Here is a 25,228-nt window from a genome sequence, read left to right on the forward strand (position 1 = left end):
ATGAACTACTGTTAATGCTAGTAACGTATTTCCTACCTGATTCTGGTCAAACCCAAGTCCTGGTAAAGAAATGGTGTAAAACAAACTCTCACCCGATCATAAAATCAGCATTCAACTGAAGACTGTCAGATATGCAAAAATACGACATAATGTAAAAGTATCTCAATGGTAAATTTATACAGGAACATAATGGTATGAAAGAAAAATACCTTAATTGTCTTCTATATATACACTGAATTTTTATTATTTTAACTATAATTCTTCCGATAATAACGGACTCAAACCAAATAGCCAATAATGTCGGTATAAAACGCAAACAAATTCAGCTTAAGTTCCTGAATAGCACAAATAAGTCGACAATGCCTGAGTTGATGGTACAGTACAGATAAAAGCCGCCAGAAATGAGGAGGAGGATTAGTGCATGACACTTTTAATTTTTTTAAAAGGCTTTTAGATCATTGGAACATTGAACTGTATTGAAACAGGTGGTATTAGGGTCAAGGGAAGGGAGTTTTTTATTCTGGATTTTTGTAGCCATTACTTAAATAGCTTTATATTTTTTTGCAGAAGAAACCATTCCAAAATTTTGAAATCATATACAAACATGCAAAAACTAAGAAATTATTTATAACAAAAAAATGTAAGCGATACATATAATTAAGATCACGGACGGACATTCAACTCAATGTTACAATTCGTATACCAAAATTGAGGAGGTACAATTTTTTCATTGCGTCATCTCACAACTTAAGAGGAAGAATTGAAACTCCATTTCGTGCTTCAGGGTTACTTCCCCACCTCCCGAGACGAGGTTCCTGCAGACAATTACTCTTTAGTGACAAGAACGGCAGGAAAAGAGTAACAATTAATCGAGATAATAACAGGATATTCATTGGTAGAAATATGCTAATCAAATATTCGCAAGGCGGTTGCATGTAAACTTCACCTGTCCAACTCCCGCAATTAAGAATTCTGCTGATTTTGCAAAAGCCAAGGTATTCACAAATCCAACCTATAATGCAAAAATGTTTAATTAAATGCCAGTGTTTGGCAAATGTAAATGCAATACTAGAAATATAAAGAATTACGTGTTTGGCAATTTATTTTTACTTCAATAGAAAAACTTGACTTTTTATGTAAAACTAAAAAAACACTATGTACAAATTGACAACTATATAATGGAAGAAGCAAGGTTTTCCATGTTGAATATCTACCATTCTGAGAAACCTTAACGATACATCACATGGCATAAGAGTAAAGGTTTGTGCATAAGGGGAGATAATTGTTCACTAAAATACAGGGCTCTACAGAGAACGACATTCAACAGGAACAAAATAAACAATAAGCAAAATCCTTTTTTTCAGCAGAGACTGTAACTATAATCAAAATTGAAGAAAAAATTATCTAGGAAAAGTAACTTGAGTTTAACTGCTATTCCGTTCACTTACCAATGGCACATTATGAAGAGGTTTAATGTCTTTTGTATCACTTTCAACTGCCCATAATCGAACAGAACCATTGCCAGCCCCAGATGCTGCAAGGTCACTGTTTCTACAAACAGTGACTGCACTGACCCAAGACAAAACTGACGCACAATGATGGTTCTCAGGATGGTGGTAACCATTTTCTGCATGGTGAAGACAACGGTATCACTTTAGGATATTAAGAGAAGGGTAAATATATTATAAACTCACACCTTTCTATTGTAAAAGTAAGCCAACAGCAAAATGCAATGCTCTTTGCTATATCTTGACCATACATTAAATGAGTACCGGAATACAGAAACAGGGAGAAGATAAAACAACACTCTCAAAGTGGTAAATGATACTCGTACACTAACAAGTACAACGCACTATACAGCAGAGATAAAAGAGAGAATATTATAGCATGCAACAAATATTGTAAGAGAGATATTCCCAAAAAGTGTTGTTACACAAACTGTGGTATCACATACATTGTAGTGCGTCCATTACAAAAACTTTCAGAAAAGTGAAAAAGAAAAAAGAAACAAAAGATGTTACAAACATCGTAAGTATTTTCTATTCGATATAAGGTAATTCAAACTGCTGAAGGAACTGCCAATATTGAGACATTTGGATTACAAGGAAACTTGTACACACATAATTGTTTACCTATGTTACCGTTGGGAAGTTTTTCACTGTCCTTTTGGTCAGATTTCATGCTATCCACCAGTAAGGCATGAGCATTCCTCAAAATGTAAATAGGCTTCTTTCGCATTACAGTCCAAAGCTCAATGCTTCCATCATCCGAACCAGACAAGAGTTCCTCATTATTAACAAAACAACAGCATTCCAAGGAGGATGCAGGAGCACGAAATACAAGACGTGACTCTTCATGAACCTAAATTAGGGAGAATACACAAGACAATCGTTAAAAAAGTCAAGTCTAAAACAGAAATTGGAATAACCCAAGAAAAAAGTAGTTATGGCAAAAGTTTCTACGTAATCACTTGAATATTTTCCACACGAAGATAAAAAAGAACAGAGCAACAGTATGAGAAATAAATGAACAGTTAACATACATGATAGTTGATAGTCAAATACTTAGATCTTAATATATTGGTAAGATTACCTTAAACAATTGCATGCTACGATCACGTCCAGCAGTTAGTACCCTTTCTTTGCGTAAGCAATCAATACTTAATACTTCACTTTGGTGACCAAATAAAGTATTCATGTAAGTTCTGTCTTCAACATTCCATATCTTAATTGTCCTATCAAATGAACCTGAAAAAAGTTCCGAAGTTCCCTGCCTAAAAGCCAGACAAGAAACAGGGCCCTTATGACCTGGAAAAGCCTGTAAAAACAATTACAATTCAATATCAGCAATCCAATCCACAATTAGCCCACAAAGGCCTATGGTTTTCCAAACATTGACTGTAATGTGTACAGCTACAAATCAAAGGAAGCAAATTACTTTGCATTTTACTTTGTCAAACCCTGTGTAGGATGCTGTTTACATTCAAATAAGTTCACTATCCACTAAAACACAAAAATTCTCATTGACTTTAATCTAAGCAAGGCGAAACATACAACAGTAGCAGTAAAACATTTTTATTAAAAAAATGAAGCAAAATACGCATACATGCGGTCCAATCCGAACAATCAGTAAACAAGAAACCAACTACACGTTTATCTACACACATAGCCAGCAACATGCAAGCCACCTTTCATACTACATTCCTGCCATTCATTTGAGAGAATAAAGAATCACCTGAACATGCTCTCTGGTACGAGTATCCCATATATGAACATGGCGATCAAGTCCTCCAGTCGCCAAATACCTACCATCCGAGCTAGCAGCCAAAGCCAATACATGTTTACTTTGCTTTGCAGCCGAGCCTTGCGGATCCTTCAAGCCATGAGATTTCAACACGGACTCACTGGGCCACTTATACCGCTCAAATTGCCCACTGTTCACATCCCACCGCATAATTACTCCGTCCTTCGACGCGGAAAAGCCCTTCGAATCATCCTCAGACAGGGCCACCGCTGTAACGCTCTGTCTGTGCTTCACCAACACCCTAAACCCTTCATCGCTACTTACTTTCACCCTAAAATATCAAACAAACAAATTTAGGGTTCCATCAAAATCTAAAACCCAAAAACAAACAGTTGGCGAAGAATGAAACAAACTTTGAAGCAATGCTTCTTCTGACGCGCCCACTTTCCTCTTGTTGCTCCTTTATCAACTTCTGAGCTACGAGAGAGTCTCTTGCTCCTTCTTCGTCTTCTCCATCACCATCTTCATCCTCCTCACCGTCCTTTTGTTCTTTCTCTTTCTGCGCTATTTGCCGAACCATTTGGATATAGTCCTGTGCGATTCTCTTCCGAGCCTCCGCGCCTGTTTCTACCTCCTGATCCTCACCGGAGCCGTCGTCGACGCCGGCGAAGAAGCCATCTTCATCAAAATCGCTTTCTATCTCGGCATCCTCTTCATCGTCGCGGTCAAGTTTGCCATTGGGCTTTTGGCGTTTTCGGGAATCGTTGGTGAAGAAGGGGTCATGGCTTTTCTTCTTTCGCGGCATGATTCAGATTCAAAAGGTTCGAATTTGCGATACAGTGGGTGTTTGTAGGGTTTTTGAGAAGAGATGCAGACAGAGGAAGAAACTAGGGTTTAAGAGCGATACAAAAAAAAACATAGTTTGTGTTTAAGGACTCCAAATATTAACTGTTTTTAATTTTCCTTCAACGACAACAAAAATGGCTTAATTTTTAACATTATTCCAAACTTTTTCTTACTTTATTTTCCATTGGGAGGGGAAAATTATATTTTCTCGTAAAGAAAATTATTTTGTTAACTCAACTTTAATTTCTATCTAATTACCTCCAATTTCATATATTTAATTTTATTTGAAATAATATTCTTAATTAAGAATGTTATTCTTAAGAATAAAATATTATCTTAGAGACAAATATATTTTAAGATTATATTTTTCAGATTGCATGCATGATTATGTAAAGAAATATATATACTTTTACATGTCTACTAAATCCAACATTTTCTTTATTTAATGTTTTTAATGAACAATGAGGAATATCACAAACGATATTAATGGGAATTATGTTCCTCTTGTTTATTTTTCGTCTCTTTTCTTTCTTAACGTGTGTGGATAATTAAAAAAAAAAAAAAAGTGAAACAGGGAAAAAGGGGTTAACAAAAGAATATAAAAAATATTTAATTAAAACAGTAAATAAAATAGAATAAATTAATTTTTTTATTAATGTTAATATTTTACTTTGTATACAATAAAAGCTAAAAATTTTTTTTACAGTAATATTTCATATCCTTTTAAATTTTAATTTTATACAAGGGTTTCATTTTAATTATAATAATATATTTAAATAGCAATAAAACTCGCAAAAATAGTAAAATTAAAAAAAATTAAAATCCGGTGGAATAAAAAAAAATTCTACTAATAAAAAATCATTTACATTTTAAATATAATTAAAGTTAAATATATTTTTAGTTTTCAAAATTAGATTTGATCTTCGAAAATTTAATATAAAATTTATATTGTACTTTAATAATATTTGGAATACATTTTTCTCATTCGGCAACCTTAAACATACATAGTAGTAGGCTTACACGTGTAATTTAAAGATAAAATTTTAATAATTTCTTTTCTTTTACATTTTTTCTATTTTTTCTTTTCCTCTTTCAACTCTATGGTCGGTTATTGAGTCCTAAAGTAATGGATCTTGATTTAAAGGGGTAGCTAGTGAAAAGGGGGGAAAAATTAAAGAGAAAAAGAAAAAGAGAAAAAAAGTGTAAAAAAAAAAACCAAAAATTTATTTTTAAATTACACGTGTGAACATTTTTTAATTCATTCAATATAGTTTTTAAACACCTAAAAAAATTAATGTCGTTGAATAATATATTCCTGCACTATTAAAGTATATGAATGAGTTTTATATAAACTTTTTGAGAGATAAATTCTAATTTTAGATGTAAGTTGAATTAATAAAAATATACTTAACCTTGTAATTAAATTATTGGTGTTTCTAATACTTAATTCTACATAATTAAATTATTTTAGTTCAATAATTTCAATAATTTCAATATAATATATAAAAGATAATATATTTAATTATTTTAATTTTAAATAGTAAAAAATCATATATATGAATATATATTTATAAAAAGTCATAAAAAACATAATAAAAATTCTGATACCGTGAAAAAAAAAACTCCTATTATTCTTTTACCTTTTATTTCCCATTTTTTTTTCTCATAGTTTGCTTTTAGTTTTGGCAATTGCTTTTCAATTTTCTTTTTGTACCCTACAATATAAGAAAAACACTTAAATTTCTTTGTGTACCACACCATTAGAATCATTGTCGTCGATAAAACACTAAAAGAACTCGTTTCAAAAAGTTTTTTACAAAAAATATTTCATATGTTTATAAAAAAAAAAACTCTTTCCAAAACATATTTCATAATTTAAAAAAATTCATTATGAGAAAAGTATTATATGCATTCTGAAAAATTTGTCCCAAAAAATATGTTCCAGAATTTATTTCGTGTGTTTTTAGAATTTTATTTCGAAAATCTCATTTTTAAAATTTCTTTTCAAAAATTTTATTCAGGAAAATTTTGTTCTGGAAATGTTATTTCGGAAAATAAAAATCCGAAAGCCACTTTTCCAAGAGTAAAATAGTCATTTTTTAAAATTGAAGGAGGTGTAGAAAGAAAATAACGGAGTGCATGATGCAATTGCCTTTAGTTTTTCACTTCTTTCCCTCTCTTTTCTAATTTAACAAAGACGCCCTTACTATGGTCTTTAATTCTCTACCTTTATTTATTTATTTACTTACTTTATTTGCCTGTGTTCATTCTCCCTTTTTGAAAAACAATTTAAAAATTCATGTTATTTTCATAATAATCCGTGGTAGAATCCTCTTTTTCCTGCGATTATATGAGATTGGAATTGATTATCCTACGCGATTAGTTGAAAGTAGAATGAAATTTACTATTTTCAATTATTTATATGATAGTTACAATGGTACATTTCTTCTTTATAAAAATTGTTTGGTTAATTGTGTTTGTATATTTAGACATTAACTATAAATAAGATCAATTATATTTAGTATAGTAAAATAAGAGTAATTACTATGATTAAACAAGAGGTACAATATTTCCAGATAATGAAAAGTCCACACTAAAAGTTTCCAAGCTAAATATCAATAATGTCATCATGGTCATGTTTCTAGCTATCAATATTGACAGTTATTTATACTTTATACTATTTTTAACATAAAATTTTAAGATTTAATGATTTTAGATTTTATCTTGTATACATTATTCAATTTTTTTTATTTATGCTAATATAAAACTTTTAATTCATTTTTATTTTTATCGAGCTATAGATCTTAAATTTATCATGTCAAAAATAACTTTTCTTCCAAATTAGCATACACCAAACAAACCAATTCTCATAAGTGGATATCATGCATGGCCAGACAAAATACAAAGGTTGCTACGACACAACATTACCACACACATGCATGTTCCTGTAAAACCTTTTATTAATGACAACTGCATCGCATTTACTACAACATTCTTCGTTCATATTTTTAGATTGAGCTCACAACACCATCATCTTCTGAAGATTGTTGGGTAGGTAGAGTAGTGAAAGTAGCTGAATTTCCATTGACAAAGTTACAGTGTGCTCGAATCTCTCCCTGTGTTCCTGTGAGAACTTGTATGATGCTCATTTTTATCATTGAAGCCTTAAAATTTTCGTAGAAAAGAGTCTGGTTACCGCTGAAGCTGTTGACAATGGGAATGGTATCTGCACCAGTGGTGGAAAACAACTCTTGATCACTTCGAAGTAAGCCATTTTGAAGTTGAAGATTGGAGTAGTAGTTAGAGTCAAGTCTATCAGGTGTGCTTAGGTCCAGGTTGGTGAGATTGGTTCCAGATCCACCATTGGGGCAAATTGCTCGAAGTGCTTGTAACAAGGTTGTGTTAAGAGTTGGGTCAGGGTTTCCAGTGCTGTTGAAATCGTATAATCGATTCACAAAAAATCTGCATTGAGCTCTGCCAATTGTATGAGCACCTGAAAAAGAATTATACATTATACCAACTCTGTTCAATATATGTTTTTTAATATGCAAGAAATTTGTATACCTGAAAGTGCAACTAGATCGGTTGTGTTGAGGTTTTGTCTTTCAAATGCAGATTTCAGTTGGTCGAGGGAGAAATTAGGACCAGGAAGATTTTGATTAGCAAGATCAAAACTTGCGTTTAAACTGTCTCTTCTTCCCAGAGGAACTTTCCAATCGGGACCATGAGCCTAACAAATAACAACACAAACAATATAGGATTTGCTTAATAAATTTAAACAATATTTAAAATTAATTCATTTGACTTTTATAAAAAAAAGAAGGACAAAATTGTCGATAAACTACTATTTTCTTTTAACTAAAAACTCAAGGAGATTTTTGTGTGTGTAAAGTATAAAACATAGGACTATGTTATTTCCACCCTGTTTTTTCTGAGTTCATCCACAGATTCTTTTGGTTATGTATCTCAATACTGTTTCCTTTAAATACTCCTGTCAATGTATTTTTAGAAAACTAGTGGTGAACTTAACACAAGTATAGAGAGAATGGAAAAGCCTTGAACACATTTAAAAAATGTGGGCTTTGTATTTATAGACTTGGGCTCAAGGGTCAAAGGCAAGTTGATAATGTCCTTGAAAAACAACTTTATGATGAGATCCAGATTTACAGTATAATAAATTTGAATTCTTTTTTTTTTAAATAAATTTATTCATTTGATTTTATGTTTTTGTTTTGTTTTATAACAAGTTGAATTTCTGGACTGTGTTTTTCTACTTAATTATATGTCTGATTTTCTTAATATTTTATTTTTCTTATCTTCATTAAATCAAACTTATGTGATTGATGTTAAAAGTAACAACAGTTATGTAAATTCATTACGAAAATAAAAGCTAAAAAAATGATTTGTTACTTTTCTTATAAACAATTAGATTATACAATTTTTTTTTTTAATTTTAACGAGTATCTATAAGCATTTTTTTTCTTTACTTTTTGAAATAAAATGTTATTTCGAAATGATCAAATAATTGATAGACACAGTGATGCTACCTCTGTTAGTATATCTATGCTTTGTAGCTATACATCAGATGTCACTTATATAGAAAAATATATTTTTTGTTTACAGATTTTTATATTATATTTAGTTATGAATAGTGTGTAAGATAAAGAGAAATGATTGCAAGGTAAGGTAATATATTTAAAGGAAGACTTACCTATTTGGAAAAAAGTCCACAGAGACTTACTTTATTTATTTTTTTCAGTATTACTATAAGCACACGAAGCTTCCTACTGCATAATACCATAAATTTCAACACCTAACGGGAACTACATAATCCTTTGCCATAAATCTTGAACAGTTTTAAATAAGAGATATTGATACTTTTTGTTCAGATGGATCACTATGTTCTTCCGTCTATGAAAAGATATTATATAGCAAATCGTGTGATGGATTTTTGACCTCAGTACAAGGATTCATTGTACTACAGGATCTGACATTATGGAGTACCCATCAAAATCTTGACAATAACACCACAACAACTCACTTGCCCACATCCACAGATATCGGTCTAATTAAGCTGAGTAGACATATGCATTAAATAAGAATAATACTCTTAAATTTTTTTATCTTAAATGGTGTTTTGTATGTGAAATTGATTCATGATTCAAGATTAGTCCGAATATCAGCTTCAGGTTAAGTACAGATTCTACTGATATAAGAAGCATTAGTATTAAATTTGAATACTAACTTTATTTTCTTATATATGAAAAAATTGATTTTTTAGCCCGAGATTTGTTTATTTTAACTACATTAGTAGTTAATATGAGATGTATATGATTTAGTATGATGAATAGAGGAAGATAAGCATATATAGTTACCAGAACAGAAGATATCTCAGCTGCAAGAGCAAGAATATCAGCACAAGAAACAATGCCAGGGCAAGCATTTTCTACTGCTGTCTTGATCTGATTCACAACATCCAAACCTCTTAAGCTGTTGTTATTTGGCGCTGCAGTTTGCTCACTCACGATCGTATCAGTGCTGTTCAAAAGAACTGATGCATCACAACCCTGTCATGTGAACAAATACACAGCAGCATGAAATTTGATTGATTAGTAAGATTTTTGAATATAGATTATTCATTTACAAAGACTATTATATATTGATGGTTTATTTATAAAAGAGAAATGGTACCTGAACAAAGCAATCATGGAAGTGAAGTCTTATGAGACTGGCGAGAATACGAGGATCAGATTTTGAGACATTTCTGAGAACTTCACGAACAATAGAATGCACCCTTGGACATGTGTCTCTGTAAAAAGAGTTATCAAGCTGTGCATTTGAGAAGGGTTGTGATGCTGCAAGCAAAACCACCACACAGAAAAGTGCTACTTTCACTGTGAAAACACTGAAAGAACTCATTGTTTCTTGTGTTTTGAGCTGTGAATGTGATGTTCTTGTGAGCTTCCCCAAATGCTTTGGGTCTATTTAAAGAGACAGAAGAAAAGTGGAACGTGGTTCAGTTTCATGATCCGCTGCTGGTGGGTTCAGGTTTTCAATCATGCTACCGAGATTAATGAGAAAAGTCAAATTTGGTGTTTGTGAATTTTAATAATAATTGTTTATTTGAGACATAAAAATAATAAAGAGTAGCAGTAAATAAAAGTAAAAAATTTGTGTCTTAAAATATCATTTCTTTGTAGTGAACTCTAATTTTGACCAAAAATTTGAATGAGATTTAAGAATTGATATTTTAAGATATATAAATTTTTCACGTTCATTTAATAATATCTTTTGTTATTTTTTACTTTCTTTATTTTCTAAAAATACAAAAAAATAATAGTATGATAAATATTTATATTTATTTGACAAATATTATACAAATAAAATAAATATAAAAAATAATTTTTTATACTTAAAAAAATTAGAAAAAAAATTATAACATCAAATAAATGTAAAAATTTATTTATTAAAATATTATTTATGAAATACAAAAATTTATTTCTTATAATTATTTTATTCTTATAATATCTACGAAATGAATGGAAATACATGTTATCTCAAGTTACTGTCAATGTTTATATAATTAAATTTTTGTTTCATCTTAACCGGACATATATTAGATACATACGTTAATGGGAACTAGACATGTTCTCCAAAAAAAAAAGTTACTTTTCTATTTATTGTTATTTTACCAATAATTTCTTTCATACCTAAAAAGGAATATTTGTGTCTCCGATTTATTCTCCATCCACAAAGTGTTTTGACTAACAATAGTAATATTTTTATAATTAAAAGTAATAATATTTATGAAATTTTGAAGTTATTTTTGTACAACTTCTTCTGCCTAATTTATCTTTTTCGTGATTTTGGCGTTTTTCTTTTTATTTTGAATATAGGTTGTGACAACCTTATTTGTGAGTGGTGATTAATAGGTCTTGTTTTTTCATATCTGTTAATGGTTTTGCATTTATGAATTAGGTTATAATTCTTCATTGATTGCAGCGGTATAAACCTTCATTTTGTTTATAAAATTAATACCGTTATTATTTTTTGTGATTCAATCACATCACAACAAGTTGAATATATCCATTAGATTGTTATCCTTCATGCTCTATTCGTATTATTTAGATGTTTAAATTTTAAGTTTTAAATATTGAAATTAAAATTTAAAATATAGAAAGAGTAAAAATTATAGAAAGTGAAAAGATCACACTATATAAATTTGTTACTTAATTGCCCAAATAATTGCGAGACTGATTACTTAAAAAGAGGATACCAGTTGACATAAAACTCGAAGGGATAAAACGTCATGCCTAATTGTTACTAATTTTATCAATATTTCACAAACTTCTATAAAATATCCATACATCAAATAGTACGAGATAAAAACAAGGACAAGTTAATCATGATGTTATAATTATATGCTAAATCAAAATAAAAAGTTACTAAATACATCAATACACATAACAAACACACCATCAGACAAAATATAATTCAAAAATACAATGAATTGAATAGCTGAAAAATAAATAAATTTGACAACATAAACTTATGATCACAATTAAATATCTTCTGTTCGGAAGAATAAATCATTAAGTTTTTTACATAATTTTTCTGATAAATCATCATAAAAAAAAGTGATAGGTTACATGATTTTTTACAATAAATCATTAACTCAACAAATATAACAATCAAATCTCAAATTTATTAAATTTATTAGTATACATTTCAAGCCAAAACACATTAGAACCTAAAAATTATACTTCATTAAGTTTTTTTCAAAAAAAAAACCCAAATATTAAAATATAACAAAAATACTTGCATTCTAATGAAATCAACTTTACGAACAAATTGCTATGGAACACAAACACACCTTTGCATGGCACTTATGTAAGCCCTTAAAATCTTCAAGACTTTACATGAACACTTCAAGATAACACTTTTCTCCCATTCTTTTTACTCTTCAAATTAAAACTAAAGAACTACACATTCATTATTTACCTTAAAAACATTACATAAGTACCTTATTCACAAGACAAAATTAAAGATAAAACATAGTTACTCACAAGACAAAATTAATACATCCACAATTACGATTCATTGTCATTATTATCTAAGACTATAGAAATGAAACAAATAAATTATTTATAAGAACTAAAATCAATATTTAAAAAAAAAAGTTCATATAAAATATTTAACCCTTAATTTAAATAAACTTAATGATAATCTACAACAATGCTACGGTAAAACAAAGTTTACTTGTTACACCTATTACTGTTTTGTTCAACATTGAATGAAGCGTATGATGAGAGAATAAATTTATGTTTCCTTTATACTTACGAGTGCATAAATGATCAATATATAATTGGGTTTCCTTTATTGAAGTTCTGGAAAAATTTAGTTATAATGTTATTTTAAGCATGAGCATATTTGGGTTGGTGCGTCTAAGAGGAAAAAAAAAAGGAAGAAGACGCTATTTTTACTTTCTGTGTACTATGTAAAAGATTATTGAAGTAGGTTTAATATATTATTCATGGTTTTAACCTTTTATAAGATGGTCCATGGTTTGGTGGTTCCACAAGTGTTATTTATTTATTTGTATTCGTATAGTTAAAAATACAATTTAATTCAAAATTTTAAAATTAATTATTTACTGAATGCATTTAAACTTTAATTATAATATTAAGTATTTGAAATTTTAGAACACATGTAAATAATATTTTTCTACAAAAGCAACACATGATAGCATGGGGGTCCATTTATTTGTTGGTAACTTTTTCTTTCTGAGTTCACGTTATTAACCTTGCTTTTTGTGTCATCTTTATATTATAAGTATTACAATTTATATTTTAACTTTTATAAAAGTTTCATTTATTTTAAATCTTTATACTTAATAAAAAAGAAAACAGTATTATTTCATATCCAAACTCGTGATAATATTTTTAATTAAAGAAAAATATATATCAATCTTATCGGTTGATATATATATAATAGAAATTTGAAACCTTATTTTTCAATAAAGTTTTAACAACTTTAAATAATAAAATATTAAATTAAAATATAAACTAAGTTATTGAATAAAAATTAATAAAATATTGTGAAGAGGAGTATGAATATACATGCTTATCAATATATCCTTATGTTAGGAATGAAATTTAAGATTGAGTTTTATATGATGTAAAATCAATAAAGTTAACCAACATAATATAAAAAAATATCTACAAATTTTTTACTTTAAATTTTTGAGTAAAAAGTGACGTTATATACTTTGTATGGGTTAAATTGTTTTCAATTCTTACGTACCTACTCCTCTCAGAATTTCTACTCGAATTTATGATCTAAAATACTGTTGTAATATTTTATATGGTGTTTGGTCAAGAGTTATTGCATTAGAATTTTTGCTACAAATTTTGAAATAAATGTATGAAATGTAGAGAGTTGAAAATGAATTTCTATTAAATATGACTGATCGATCATTTGAATTGTTTTTAAGATATATATTTTTATTAATACTGAAAAATCATATTTTTATATTAAAAATGTTAAACTCAAATCTTGTCCCAAACATATTTTGATTTAATATTGGAGAAAAGATAAGGTCTGCATTATTAACCTTAAAGTAAAGGTGTCTGCCAACCACCATGCTTTTGAAACAACGAGTGGTGAAACAGTAACATGCAACGTGGGACCTTCTGAATTCTGAATTGAATACATTAAGTTTTCCAACCATTCTTTTTCAATGGTCCTTTCGGTCAACAAAATCAACCCCATCCCATTTCGAGTAACTTGTCTCTAACCATGCTCTTTTTCTTTTACCAATTCATTTCAACATTAATACACAATTTGTATATTTTTTACTTAATTACAAATTTATCATTTATTCGTTTTATATGTCTCAAAATACACTATAATGATGATTTCATGTCATAGTTTCTATTTTCTAACAAGATCCCACCAACACTTGATATCACTAATATAATATTAGTGATCACGTGATAAAGTTAATTTGACTACCATCTCCATCTTGTTTCTTAATTAAAATTTACTTAACAACGGATTTGGTCTCCAATTATTGGCGTTTTCTTTTAGTTTTTCATAATGTCACTTTAACTTCTGGTATCTGAAAAAATATGTTGTATTTATTTATTTAATTTTGTGGACTCTCCTTCGTTTAATGTATTTTTTTTTTGACTTTTTTTTAGGTCATTACAAAAGTATAACATATTTTCAATAACGTGTTAGATTCATATACTCAAGTAACAATATTAAAATAAAATAAAAAATTAAACCAAAAATTATAAATATCGTACTCTTTGCTACGCGTAGATTTTACCTATGTATAACACGATACAATATAACTTTAATCTGTAAATTAATTCAAACTAGTCTTATCCAATTAAGGGTTTATTTTATTGATCTATTAGTTGTTAATTATCTATATTAGTTGTCCCCTCAGAATATATATATATATATAAGTTAAACCTTATTTTTTCTTGTAGTTACATAAGCTATATTCTTTTGCAATATATTAATTATCACAACAATTTTAAAAATATTGCATTAAAGAAAAATATTTATAATCTCATAAAATATTTATAATCTCATAAAATATAATGCATCAAAGTTGGTGTAAGAAATTATATGATTAAGTCTTAAATATGAGAAACTTAACACATAATATGATATAGCAAACTATAACCAAAATCACTTGTCACGTATTAGTGGTTTATCAATCACAATTAACCTCCACAATCTTTATTGTTATTGTTGTGTTGCGCTTATTAGGTGTTCGGTATTCATGAATGCTCTAAAAATCATGTTAATATCTCATGCAAAGAAACAAATGATATAATATAATTTTAGAAACATCGATAGAAATGAGACTTAAGACACTTGCAAATAAACAAGTGATGATAACCCAATCTTTATGATTGGAGATCCCATGAATGAGATTCATATGGGTAAAAACATGTTACTTGTTAGTTCTGATAACACTAAATTGATTTTTTAATCAATTATGTCAATTATTGTGATGTGTGAAAAGTGTTAGATATTGTATTATTAAAAGGTTAAACTTTATAATTAAAATTATGGTGTAAGAATAGTTTAAACAAAGTTTTTAATTATTTTCATATCCCTTATGGATGATATATGATTTATATCATACATTTGATGAAATTACTATATAGGTGTTGAGTGAGGCTCCTTGTATGAGATATTGGTATGATTTCTAGAGCACTTATGAATATCGAACACATACATGGCCTAGTGAGTGTAACATAGCAATAACATCAAGAATTATGGAGATATATCGTGACATATGTCAAGTGTCTTTGGTTCATATAACTTGCTATACCAACTATATTCTGTGTTAAGTTTCTCGATTTATGACTGATTCATATAGATTGCTATATCAACTCTGATACATTACATCTATGAGATCAAATATTTTCTTTTTTCATTCTTTTCGTATATTATCTTTTGCAATATGTGGGGATTATTGTTATAATCAACATAGCTTATGCAACTGCAATAGATTATAAAAACTGCATAAACGTTCACACATGATGGTGGTTGTGAACGTTGGACTATTCTTCTCAATAAGGAGATATTTTTTCCACTCCTCTGTAACTCTTCTACACTCATAAATAAGTGCTTTTTTCACCTCCGGAAAGACACATCGCTCACGTATCTGTTTTTTCACCCTCACTTATTTTTTTTTATCTTCTCTTTATCTTCAATCTTAAGTGTATATTTATTCTTTAGCAGAGTTTTCCTTGCTAAAGACGTTCCTGTTATACTTTAGTAAATTTGCACATATTGATGATAAATCCTTAACGACAAAAATCATTCTCGTATAAGGAAATTCATTTAAGTGTGCTTTTATCAAATTTTTCAATAGTTTTTGTGGATACAACTCATTTAAATTATCTTTTATTTCATAAAAAAAACATATTGAATAAATCAAAGTTATTGAATGGGACATCGAATTTGGAGAATGAAATTAATAATAAAGAAATTAACCCTAGTTTAGTAGGTCTTGTTTGTTTGGATGCACAGTGCTCGTGCTTCGTACATGGAATTAATTAACGTTCATAGCTAAATTTGTTTAAGTAGTTGGTACAAACTGGGATTCTGGGAATATCTTGCTAGAACCACACGTCGATTTGATTATTAATTAATGTAGATTTTGTCTAACTTTCAGTTAGGATTTCAACCTAAACCCCCAGACATTTTTGCTTGGATTTTGCTGCACATGTATTTTATTTCATCTTAGTCAATAATCTGAAATCAAAGTATTTGATTGATGTACTTTATTTACTGAAGAGCAAAACGTGTGATGAACACAAGATTTTTAAGTTATTGAGATCCGCGCATTTTTTATTACTAAAGTTTATTTGCATTAATAATGTAAATGAAAAAAAAGTAAAAGTTAATTAAAGAAAAAAAGAAGGACGTAATATATTTTTTGTTTATTTTAAATAAAACATTTGTGTAATAAGGAGTACATAATTTAAACAAAACATGAGAAAGTTTTGTAAGTTGACTACAGACAATTCATAAATTTCCTTATAGTTTGTAAGGTTGAAGTTGAATTTATTGACTAGAAATAGTAGGCTCAAGGTTGTAAAATATATTTTTGCGTAGAAGTTTCTCTTTTAGAGCATACATACACACACATATATATATATATATATATATATATATATATATATATATATATATATATATATATATATATATATATATATATATATATATTATGTTAGTTATATTAATTTTCTTAACGTTACATTTAACAAGGAATCAAATGTTACTGAACCCGACAAATATGTGATTGGTACCATAATGTAGCAATGAACTTTGGCATGGATAGAGTTATGAGGGCAGGCTTTGTTCTGTTCAATCTAATATATACCACATGTACAAACATAATTTGCAAGTTGTTGAGCAATTTTATATTTCAATCTATAATTAACCACCCTTGTTCTGTGTTCTAGCATGTGTCTGTCTCAACAAAGTTCCCATTATTGTATTTGGCTTTTGATTTCTTTTTAAATTGATTTTAACTTATGAAAGAGTTAAATATATGTTTATTTTTTTAAGTTTGATGTGATATTAGAATTATTTTTATATGAAAATTTGACAGTATTCAATTTAAAAAATAAATAGATATAATTTTTTTAATTTAATTAAGGTGAATTTTTTTATGATCAATAGGGCTATGATAACGCAGGAGTTATGATAATAAAAAGAAAAACGTATATCAAAGAACTTGTTCCTCTGATATTGTTCCGTGGAGACAACAAGGGTTGTGATAGTCAGAATGCCACTGTAACGGCATGTCACTACAAAAGTATGATCATCTTTTATTATGATCGTATTGAAAGATTTTTTTTTTAAATGACAAATATTTCAAAATACGAAAAAAAAATTAACATAGATTAAATTAATTATATGTATTTGTTGTTAAAATTTGGAAACTTAAATACATCAAAATTTTGTATCAAAACAAATTTTAATTTTGTATGGAGATTAAAAGATAAAAAATATATTTAATCTTAGTTTATAACGTTAGTGTGTTATTTTTATATTATTTGCATAAATTCCTTGACGAAACATATGTGGTTTTAAACATAACACAAAGGTAACTAATGGAGCAGATAAGAGATAAGAAAAAGAGAAATTGATACTAAGAACAGAACATAGTTCGAAATACAAGAAAGGCAGAGATGATACATGCGACAATGAAACATGGTTAGCTGCGGGCACTTTATGCGAATAAAGTGGCAATAGCTTCGTTATTATCAACCATGGGAATCACAGAATTTGAAGTGTAGACATAACTCCTCCTAATTGATTTATATAGAGCTAACCATACCCTCCTCTGATTCGGAGGCCACAGTTCCCATATCAACTTCAACAGATCTTCTGTTAATAAAATTACATTGTTTTCTGATTTCTCCTCTGTTCCCGGTGAGAACACCGATATTTCCCATTTTTATCATTGATTTGGCAAAGCTGCTAAAGAAAGCGTTTTGGTCAGCACTGAACCTGTTCACAAGGGCGATGGTGTCAGCACCGGGTGTGGAGAACAACTCTTGGTCACTCTGAAGCAAACCCCTCTTAACCTGAAGGTTGGAGTAATAGTTTTTGTCGAATCTATCAGGAGTGTTTGGGTCAAAATTTACCAAGTTGTTTGGTCCACCTTGAGGGCATATATTGCGCAATTGTTGTGCGTAAGCAGGGTCCAGAGTTGGATCGGGTCTGCCAGTGCCACTGAAGTTGTACAATCGGCTAAGAATGAAAAAGCAGTGAGCTCTGCCAAATGTATGAGCACCTGAAATCGAACCACATCCAAATCAGTTTTCAACACTTTTTCCATTTATTATTGTTACTGCAAATTGCGGAAGATTTGTTATTACCTGAGAGTGCAACTAGATCAGCAGTGTCAAGACGTTGAACAGCAAATGCTGCTTTAAGTTGATCGAGTGTGGAGAAAGGAGAAGGAAGGTTTTGATTCGCAAGTGTTCTGTTTGCTGTTAAACTATCCCTTCTTCCCAATGGAAATTTGATGAAAGGACCACCAGCCTATCAATATTAAATCACACACTACTTTTATATCATTTGGACAACTTCAAAAAGGTGAAAAGAAGTTTGGTCTGAGTTCTGAGACGTACCAGAATAGAAGAAACTTCAGCTGCAATAGTAAGAATATCTGCACAAGAAACAACGCCGGGACAAACATTCTCCACTGCTGTCTTGATGTCATTCACCACATCCAAACCTCTTATGGAGTTGTTGTTTGGCAGGGCTTGTTGCTCACTCACTATCGTTGCAGTGTTGTTCAACAAAATCGATGCATCACAACCCTGCAAGCCAAAACCAGTAACACCATATATATATATATATATATATCAGTTTATTTCTAATTCGTTCTTAAAAATATCAAGTATTTGATAGTTGTTTCAACATGAAAAATTACATACTTGAACAAAACAGTCGTGAAAGAAAAGCCTGACGAGACTGGCAGGCAGACGAGGATCCTTTTGTGAAGCTCTCTCTACCACTTGGAACACAACATGACGCACGGGTGGACAAGTCCACTGGTAGAAGAAGGGGTCTAGTTGTGCATCTGAGGAAAAGGGTAACCCTCCAAGTACCACTAGGGCTGTTACCACAACACAAAGAAACCTCATTTTCATGCCTAAAACGTTAACCCCTTGAGTGTTTTTGTGTGTTGCTGTATTTTGAGACAGACCATAATGCTACACTATTTATAGCTACAAATGGCCATGTCCTAGCTCCTGAATTGTGAAATGAAGAACAAGACTTCCTGTTGGGCACGTTATCTGGTACAAAACGCATATATTTTTAGAAATAATTCTCACACAAGTTGTTTGTTTATGCTAAATGATGATTTAAGATAGATTATGCTAAGAGCCACTTGATCAAGAAAGGAAGGTGCAATGCTAGTCTTTACCGTGTTGCAATTCTTAATCGACTCATTTATTGCCAAGTCAACTCTTGTCGATTACCACCAAAAAAAAGTCGTACTTCAGCTTTGTGGATATACCATCATTCATCTCACCAAGATGAAGTTTTCTTGTGTGTGGACATTGTGAAATTTAATTTTCAGCACACAAAAAAAAATATACGCCATATATATATAATCTAGCATAATATATATATATATATATATATATATATATATATATATATATATATATATATATATATATATATATATATATATATATATATATATATATATATATATAAATGAATGTATATGTAAACAATGTGTAATTTTTGTGTACTGTTAAATGTTTAAAACGATCTTAAGAATAGCTTTTTAGTCAATATTTTTTTTAATTTTCTTTAAAACTACTTATACTGAATAAATATATATGAAATAGATTTAAACTCTGAAAAAAATGATAATTTCTGAGAAATTTAAAGTTGTTGTCATAATATATTTAAAAAAGTAGGATGGATATTCTTTTCATATTATTGGGTAGTTTATAGTCTTACATCTTTTGGCAAGCGCAGAAGCGGGAGGTGTGTGTTGAACAATCTAAATCCTCTAGGTATTTGGGTGTAATTATTTTAGATTATAAATCTATAAGTGGTCCATATATAATTTGCTTTGAACACTCTAACATATATGTTACGTGTTCTCTATAATAATATTATTTCCAAATATTCAAACTCGCCACACTCCATTTTGGGTCATTATTAATTATTTATTGTATTTAATTATTAGTATAGTAGCCTACTGTAAGTATTTTATTCAACATTCAACCCTGAATTCTCTTGAACGTAACATCATCGTTTGTAAACTTCAGTTTCTGGCACAAATGTCTTGAGTGAGGGTGGAACTTCGTACAAATGTTTGGGTAATTATTGTTTTTTCAACATTTTGTAGTGATTTTTATTTTCTCAATGAGATATATGCTATAATATTTTTCAAAACAAATAGTGCAAAGAGATGCGAGTGTAGTATTTTTTAAATCATGAAGTATTTTTTTGTAAAATAAATTGTATGAATAATATACTTTTTTTTTTATTTGTTGATCATTGACATCGTTTTATCTTATCCATAATTTGTTTCATTGTCTCCTTCCACATATATTTGTTAAAACCTAAATCGAGATCGAGTTTCTCTAGATCACACCCACGTGGCTGCTTTAAATTTCTACCTAAATTATTAATTTAGGCATTGAAATTTGAAGGAGTTGTTACGAAGATGATTATTATAATACGGACGAAACTTCAATGATACACACGTACCACTTTTTCATTGGCTAGTTTTTCCATTCTTTATGTTTGGATTTAACAATGCTCAAAACCTAATTTGATGCTTCAAATGGATAACGAATATTACTTTGTGATATCAGATTCATGTATATCTTTAATAATTTATTATTCACTCCATCTCTTTAATTTGTAATTATCACACATTTTCATGATATGTAGGTGTCATGTATTTAAGTATTTCACAAAATCGGCTTGTAAGGTGAGGTTTGCACCCTATTTATATATTATAATGGATGAAAACATAAATATCCACTTAGAACTCGTAAGGATAGACTCTAATAATGACTCTGATACCAAGTTATGAAAAAAGGAAGGAGCTCTAATACCATATTAGAAAGTGATTTAGGTCTAACTCAACCCCACAAAATCGGCTTGTAAGGTGAGGTTTGCACCTGTCTTATCTCTAGTCGATGTATACTTCCAACATACTCCCTTCACATCGAGGAATAAACATCTCGTACGTGAGAATAAAAATTAATTTGAATGTCCGATAGTGGCCTGATAACAGGTTGGAAACAAAAAACTTTTCTCATAATAATATTTCGTATACATATATATTGTTTTCTTAAAAGAATATAATTAAAAATAAAAAGATTAAAATATATGTTTTTTTGTGAACTTTAATATAATTTTAAAAAATAAACACGTAAATTTATATTTTTTAAGTTTTTTTTTTCTTCTTCATGAATTTCCTTTTATTTCGCTCTAAAGTGAGGAGAAAGAAAATGTTTTCTAATAGGTCACCCATCATGAGAATAACTTCTCTATTTTTTTTATGCTTTTCTCAAATAAAATGTTAAAAAATGTTTATTTTTATCTTATCCTTCTTATTTCATCCCAAACAAACAAGAATAATTTGAATAAACTTTTAATTAAAAAACCAGGTCAACAATCAATGATCTCAACGCATGATTTTAATAATAATTATATCAACAACTAGTATAAAAAATGACCCTAATCATATACAGTCTATGAAGATAAATAAAATAGAAAACTTGCTCCAAGATATAACGCATTAAAATCAAAGTGGACCAAAACGATATAAAAAGAAAGTCGAATTCTCTATATTTGGCTTCTACTTCATTCTTATCATAGTTAATGTATTTATGATATAATTAATGTCTTTATTTCCGTATTTGAAATTCTAAATCTACCAAAAATAATTATAATGTTAAAATAAACGCAAATTTAATTTTATAAGTTGATTTTATGATATTAAATTAAATTAAGTTTATATTTTATTTCTTAGTACAATATTAGGATCTATTATATTGAGATATTGATGTTTGTTGTTGAATCACAAATATTTAAACTAACATTTAATTTAAATTAAGTTAGTTCATAATACTCTCATTTCTTGTTAGAATGCAAGAAATTGATCTTGAATGGCCCACTCACATGAGAAAATTTGGTTGCATCATCCTTTATTTGTCCTTAAGTCAAAATCCAAACCTTTCCCAATCGCATCAATCTTTGAAGTGACGAAAATTTCCATTTAGCTTGGAATTTGGAAACACGGTAATTTTTCCTTTTCCTTCTTTCTTTGGTTCACTTTTTCCACAGAGGAATTTTCAAACCAACATAAAACCGACACTTTTAATTCACCTTCGTTAATGCATGTTGAAATTCAGACCACGGTGCATTATTGCTTCTTACAGAATTTATAAATAAAACTAATTAATTTTAATTGAGTTTATTTAAAAGATACTTGTAAAATTATATATAATAATTCTTAATGACACTATTTACAATTTTGAAATACTTTTGGTCAACAAAAAAGACTTTATACTGTTCATAATAATAATTATACAAATTTTGGTGGAAATATTCAATTAATATTCGTTTTTTCAGCTTATTTTGTTACTTGTTATTAAAATATTGATTATTTATTAAATATATTATTTTATTTATTATCATACTGCTGTTGGATCATCTCGTCTAATTTCACGTTTAAAATATATATATTTCAGTGTTATAAGAATATACATAGACTAAAAATGAAGAGATTTCATAATATATAAATAAATAGAAACCTTATCTTATAAAGACTAAATTAAGCTTAAATTTTACCCTTACAAACAATAATTAATGCACTTGAAAGTGATACTTTTTTTTTAAGATGAAAAACAGTGCCATTTATTTCTTCGACAAAAGACTGTAGTACAAGCCTGTTCACCCATTGAGCTTGAGTAGAATACAAAGTACCAACGTAAACCGTTCACCACAAGCTGCATACACATAAAACTTTTATTATAACTTTAATCACTACATTTTCCACACTAATCTTCCTCTGTTTATTTAGATTAAGCTAACAACTCCATCTTCTGATGATTTATGGTGGTAAAGATATCAAATGCAGAAGAATTTGTATTCACAAAGTTGCATTGTTTTCGAATTTCTCCTTCTGATCCTGTCAAAACTCCAATGTTGCCCATTCTTATCATTGACGCTATGAAATCTTCAAAGAAAAGAGTTTGATCGTTAATGTAACTGTTGACAATAGGAACAGTTTCTGCATCAGGTGTGCTAAACAGCTCTTGATCACTCCGAAGCAGGCCATTTTGAAGTTGAAGATTGGAATAGTACATGGAATCGAATATTTCAGGAGTAGTTACGTCCAAATTGGTGAGGTTTGTCCCAACTCCACCATTGGGACATATTGCTCGCAATGATTCTAAGAGAGTGGTGTTGAGAATAGGATCTGGGTTCCCACTGCTAAAATTGTATAATCTATTCACAAAAACTCCGCATTGAGCCTTACCAATTGTATGGGCACCTAAAAATCAAATATTTTCAATCATAAATTTGATATTTTTATACTGTAGACCACATTACACATGTTATAAATATTCATACCTGAAAGTGCAACTAGATCAGTGACAGTGAGGTTCTGATTAGCAAACGAGGAAATAAGTTGATCAAGTGTAAAATTAGGACCGGGAAGGCTTAGATTAGCAAGGGTTCGATTTGCCGTCAAACTATCTCTTCTTCCCAGTGGAACTTCCCAAGAAGGACCATCAGCCTGCAAAATATCAAAAACATTTGTTACAACTCAAATGTTATAAAGTTCCATCATTTTCTATAAACTATGAGAAATGTAAGATGAGGTGAAATGATTATGCAGATACCAGTTCAGAAGATATCTCAGCTGCAAGAGCAAGAATATCAGCACAGGAGACAACCCCAGGGCAAGCATTTTCTACGGCTGTCTTGATCTGATTCACAACATCCAAACCTCTTAAGCTGTTGTTATTTGGCAGTGCAGTTTGCTCACTCACAATCGTATCAGTGTCGTTCAAAAGAACTGATGCATCACACCCCTGTTAGTCATACAAAATATATATATATATATATATATATATATATATATATATATATATATATATATATATATTTATGTAGTAAGATGTTAGGTTTATAGAAGGAGTTAAATGAAAAAACACGACACTATCTAACGTGAGACTTAAATTCACATTTGTATTCTTGACAGAAAAATATATTTACCTGAACAAAACAGTCGTGAAAGTGGAGTCTGATGAGACTTGCAAGCATGCGAGGATCAGATTGGGAAACATTTGAGAGAACATCTGTTACAATTGAAGAAACATTTGGGCATGTGGTATCGTAAAACCAAGGATCCAGTTGATCACATGAGAAGCAGTGTAGTGTTCCAAGCACGACCAGAACACAGCATAAAGTAGTGAGACCAAGGGAATTCATTTTTTCTTTCTGATGTTTGAAATTATGAGCGTGTCGTTGTTGCAAGAACATGCAGATCAGCTGCTCCTATTTATAGATCGTCTTTAGCAGGTTTTAAGCATGTGAATAAAACAAACCAATTCAAAGAATAACACCTGATAAGTCTGATTTGTAGATAGAGATTGCCTATCAACAGAATTCATAGATATATTTGGTATAAATAATATAATTAAAAAAAAATTAAATTAGCTAAACCATGATGACCTGGGTTTTAGTTTTGAACACATTGCATAGGTTAAATGTTGAAAATGAAAGTTTTAAAGCATATGGTGGTAATCTTGTATAGATTGAGTAAGATTATCTTGTATGCGAAATAGAATTCAAACCATGAAATAGAACATTACACTCGTTCTCATATTGTCATGATAAAAGCCTTTGGTTTATTCTGGATTAGTAAGTGAAATTCAGTTAAATGTAAGAACCATTACTGTATGCATTAAGTAAAGGAACATTTCAACTCACCCCGAACATTATCAGTTTACAATTTCGGTATTTTTTTCAATATACAAAAAAAAATTGTAAATTAATATAAACTATGTAACATCCCAAAAATAAGTCT

The 25,228-nt window shown here is 29.4% G+C and overlaps 3 protein-coding genes and 1 pseudogene across 3 annotated transcripts; all 4 read right to left on the reverse strand.

The window, feature by feature from the left end:
• Positions 1–605: 605 nt before the first annotated feature.
• Positions 606–4,167, reverse strand: LOC108341798 (U3 snoRNP-associated protein-like EMB2271). Its single transcript, XM_017579451.2, has 7 exons — positions 3,657–4,167; positions 3,235–3,574; positions 2,593–2,817; positions 2,133–2,361; positions 1,449–1,627; positions 947–1,012; positions 606–815 (listed from the first exon to the last, which is right to left on the reverse strand). The coding sequence occupies exons 1-7, from the start codon at positions 4,046–4,048 to the stop codon at positions 741–743; spliced, it is 1,506 nt and encodes a 501-aa protein (XP_017434940.1). The 5' UTR covers positions 4,049–4,167; the 3' UTR covers positions 606–740.
• Positions 4,168–6,936: 2,769 nt separating this feature from the next.
• Positions 6,937–10,058, reverse strand: LOC108343171 (peroxidase A2). Its single transcript, XM_017581277.2, has 4 exons — positions 9,781–10,058; positions 9,465–9,656; positions 7,654–7,819; positions 6,937–7,582 (listed from the first exon to the last, which is right to left on the reverse strand). The coding sequence occupies exons 1-4, from the start codon at positions 10,006–10,008 to the stop codon at positions 7,098–7,100; spliced, it is 1,071 nt and encodes a 356-aa protein (XP_017436766.1). The 5' UTR covers positions 10,009–10,058; the 3' UTR covers positions 6,937–7,097.
• A 7,703-nt stretch (positions 10,059–17,761) lies between these two features.
• On the reverse strand, positions 17,762–19,408 carry LOC108343173 (peroxidase E5). Its single transcript, XM_017581278.2, has 4 exons — positions 19,080–19,408; positions 18,771–18,962; positions 18,516–18,681; positions 17,762–18,430 (listed from the first exon to the last, which is right to left on the reverse strand). The coding sequence occupies exons 1-4, from the start codon at positions 19,293–19,295 to the stop codon at positions 17,952–17,954; spliced, it is 1,053 nt and encodes a 350-aa protein (XP_017436767.1). The 5' UTR covers positions 19,296–19,408; the 3' UTR covers positions 17,762–17,951.
• A 3,578-nt stretch (positions 19,409–22,986) lies between these two features.
• On the reverse strand, positions 22,987–24,688 carry LOC108343027 (peroxidase A2-like; annotated as a pseudogene).
• Positions 24,689–25,228: the final 540 nt, after the last annotated feature.

The sequence above is a fragment of the Vigna angularis genome, chromosome 6 (assembly GCF_016808095.1).
Source record: "Vigna angularis cultivar LongXiaoDou No.4 chromosome 6, ASM1680809v1, whole genome shotgun sequence".
NCBI classification, from domain to species: Eukaryota; Viridiplantae; Streptophyta; class Magnoliopsida; order Fabales; family Fabaceae; genus Vigna; species Vigna angularis.

Excerpts from the sequence above, each read along its gene's own strand:
- LOC108341798 (XM_017579451.2), bottom strand. The coding sequence starts at position 4,048 with ATGCCGCGAAAGAAGAAAAGCCATGACCCCTTCTTCACCAACGATTCC. Across the intron at positions 2,818-3,234 it reads GTACCAGAGAGCATGTTCAG|GCTTTTCCAGGTCATAAGGG; the intron begins GTGATTCTTTAT and ends TTGTTTTTACAG. Across the intron at positions 1,628-2,132 it reads ACTTCCCAACGGTAACATAG|AAAATGGTTACCACCATCCT; the intron begins GTAAACAATTAT and ends TTCACCATGCAG.
- LOC108343171 (XM_017581277.2), bottom strand. The coding sequence starts at position 10,008 with ATGAGTTCTTTCAGTGTTTTCACAGTGAAAGTAGCACTTTTCTGTGTG. Across the intron at positions 9,657-9,780 it reads TCCATGATTGCTTTGTTCAG|GGTTGTGATGCATCAGTTCT; the intron begins GTACCATTTCTC and ends TTCACATGACAG. Across the intron at positions 7,583-7,653 it reads CGATCTAGTTGCACTTTCAG|GTGCTCATACAATTGGCAGA; the intron begins GTATACAAATTT and ends ATTCTTTTTCAG.
- LOC108343173 (XM_017581278.2), bottom strand. The coding sequence starts at position 19,295 with ATGAAAATGAGGTTTCTTTGTGTTGTGGTAACAGCCCTAGTGGTACTT. Across the intron at positions 18,963-19,079 it reads TTCACGACTGTTTTGTTCAA|GGTTGTGATGCATCGATTTT; the intron begins GTATGTAATTTT and ends TTTGGCTTGCAG. Across the intron at positions 18,431-18,515 it reads TGATCTAGTTGCACTCTCAG|GTGCTCATACATTTGGCAGA; the intron begins GTAATAACAAAT and ends GTTCGATTTCAG.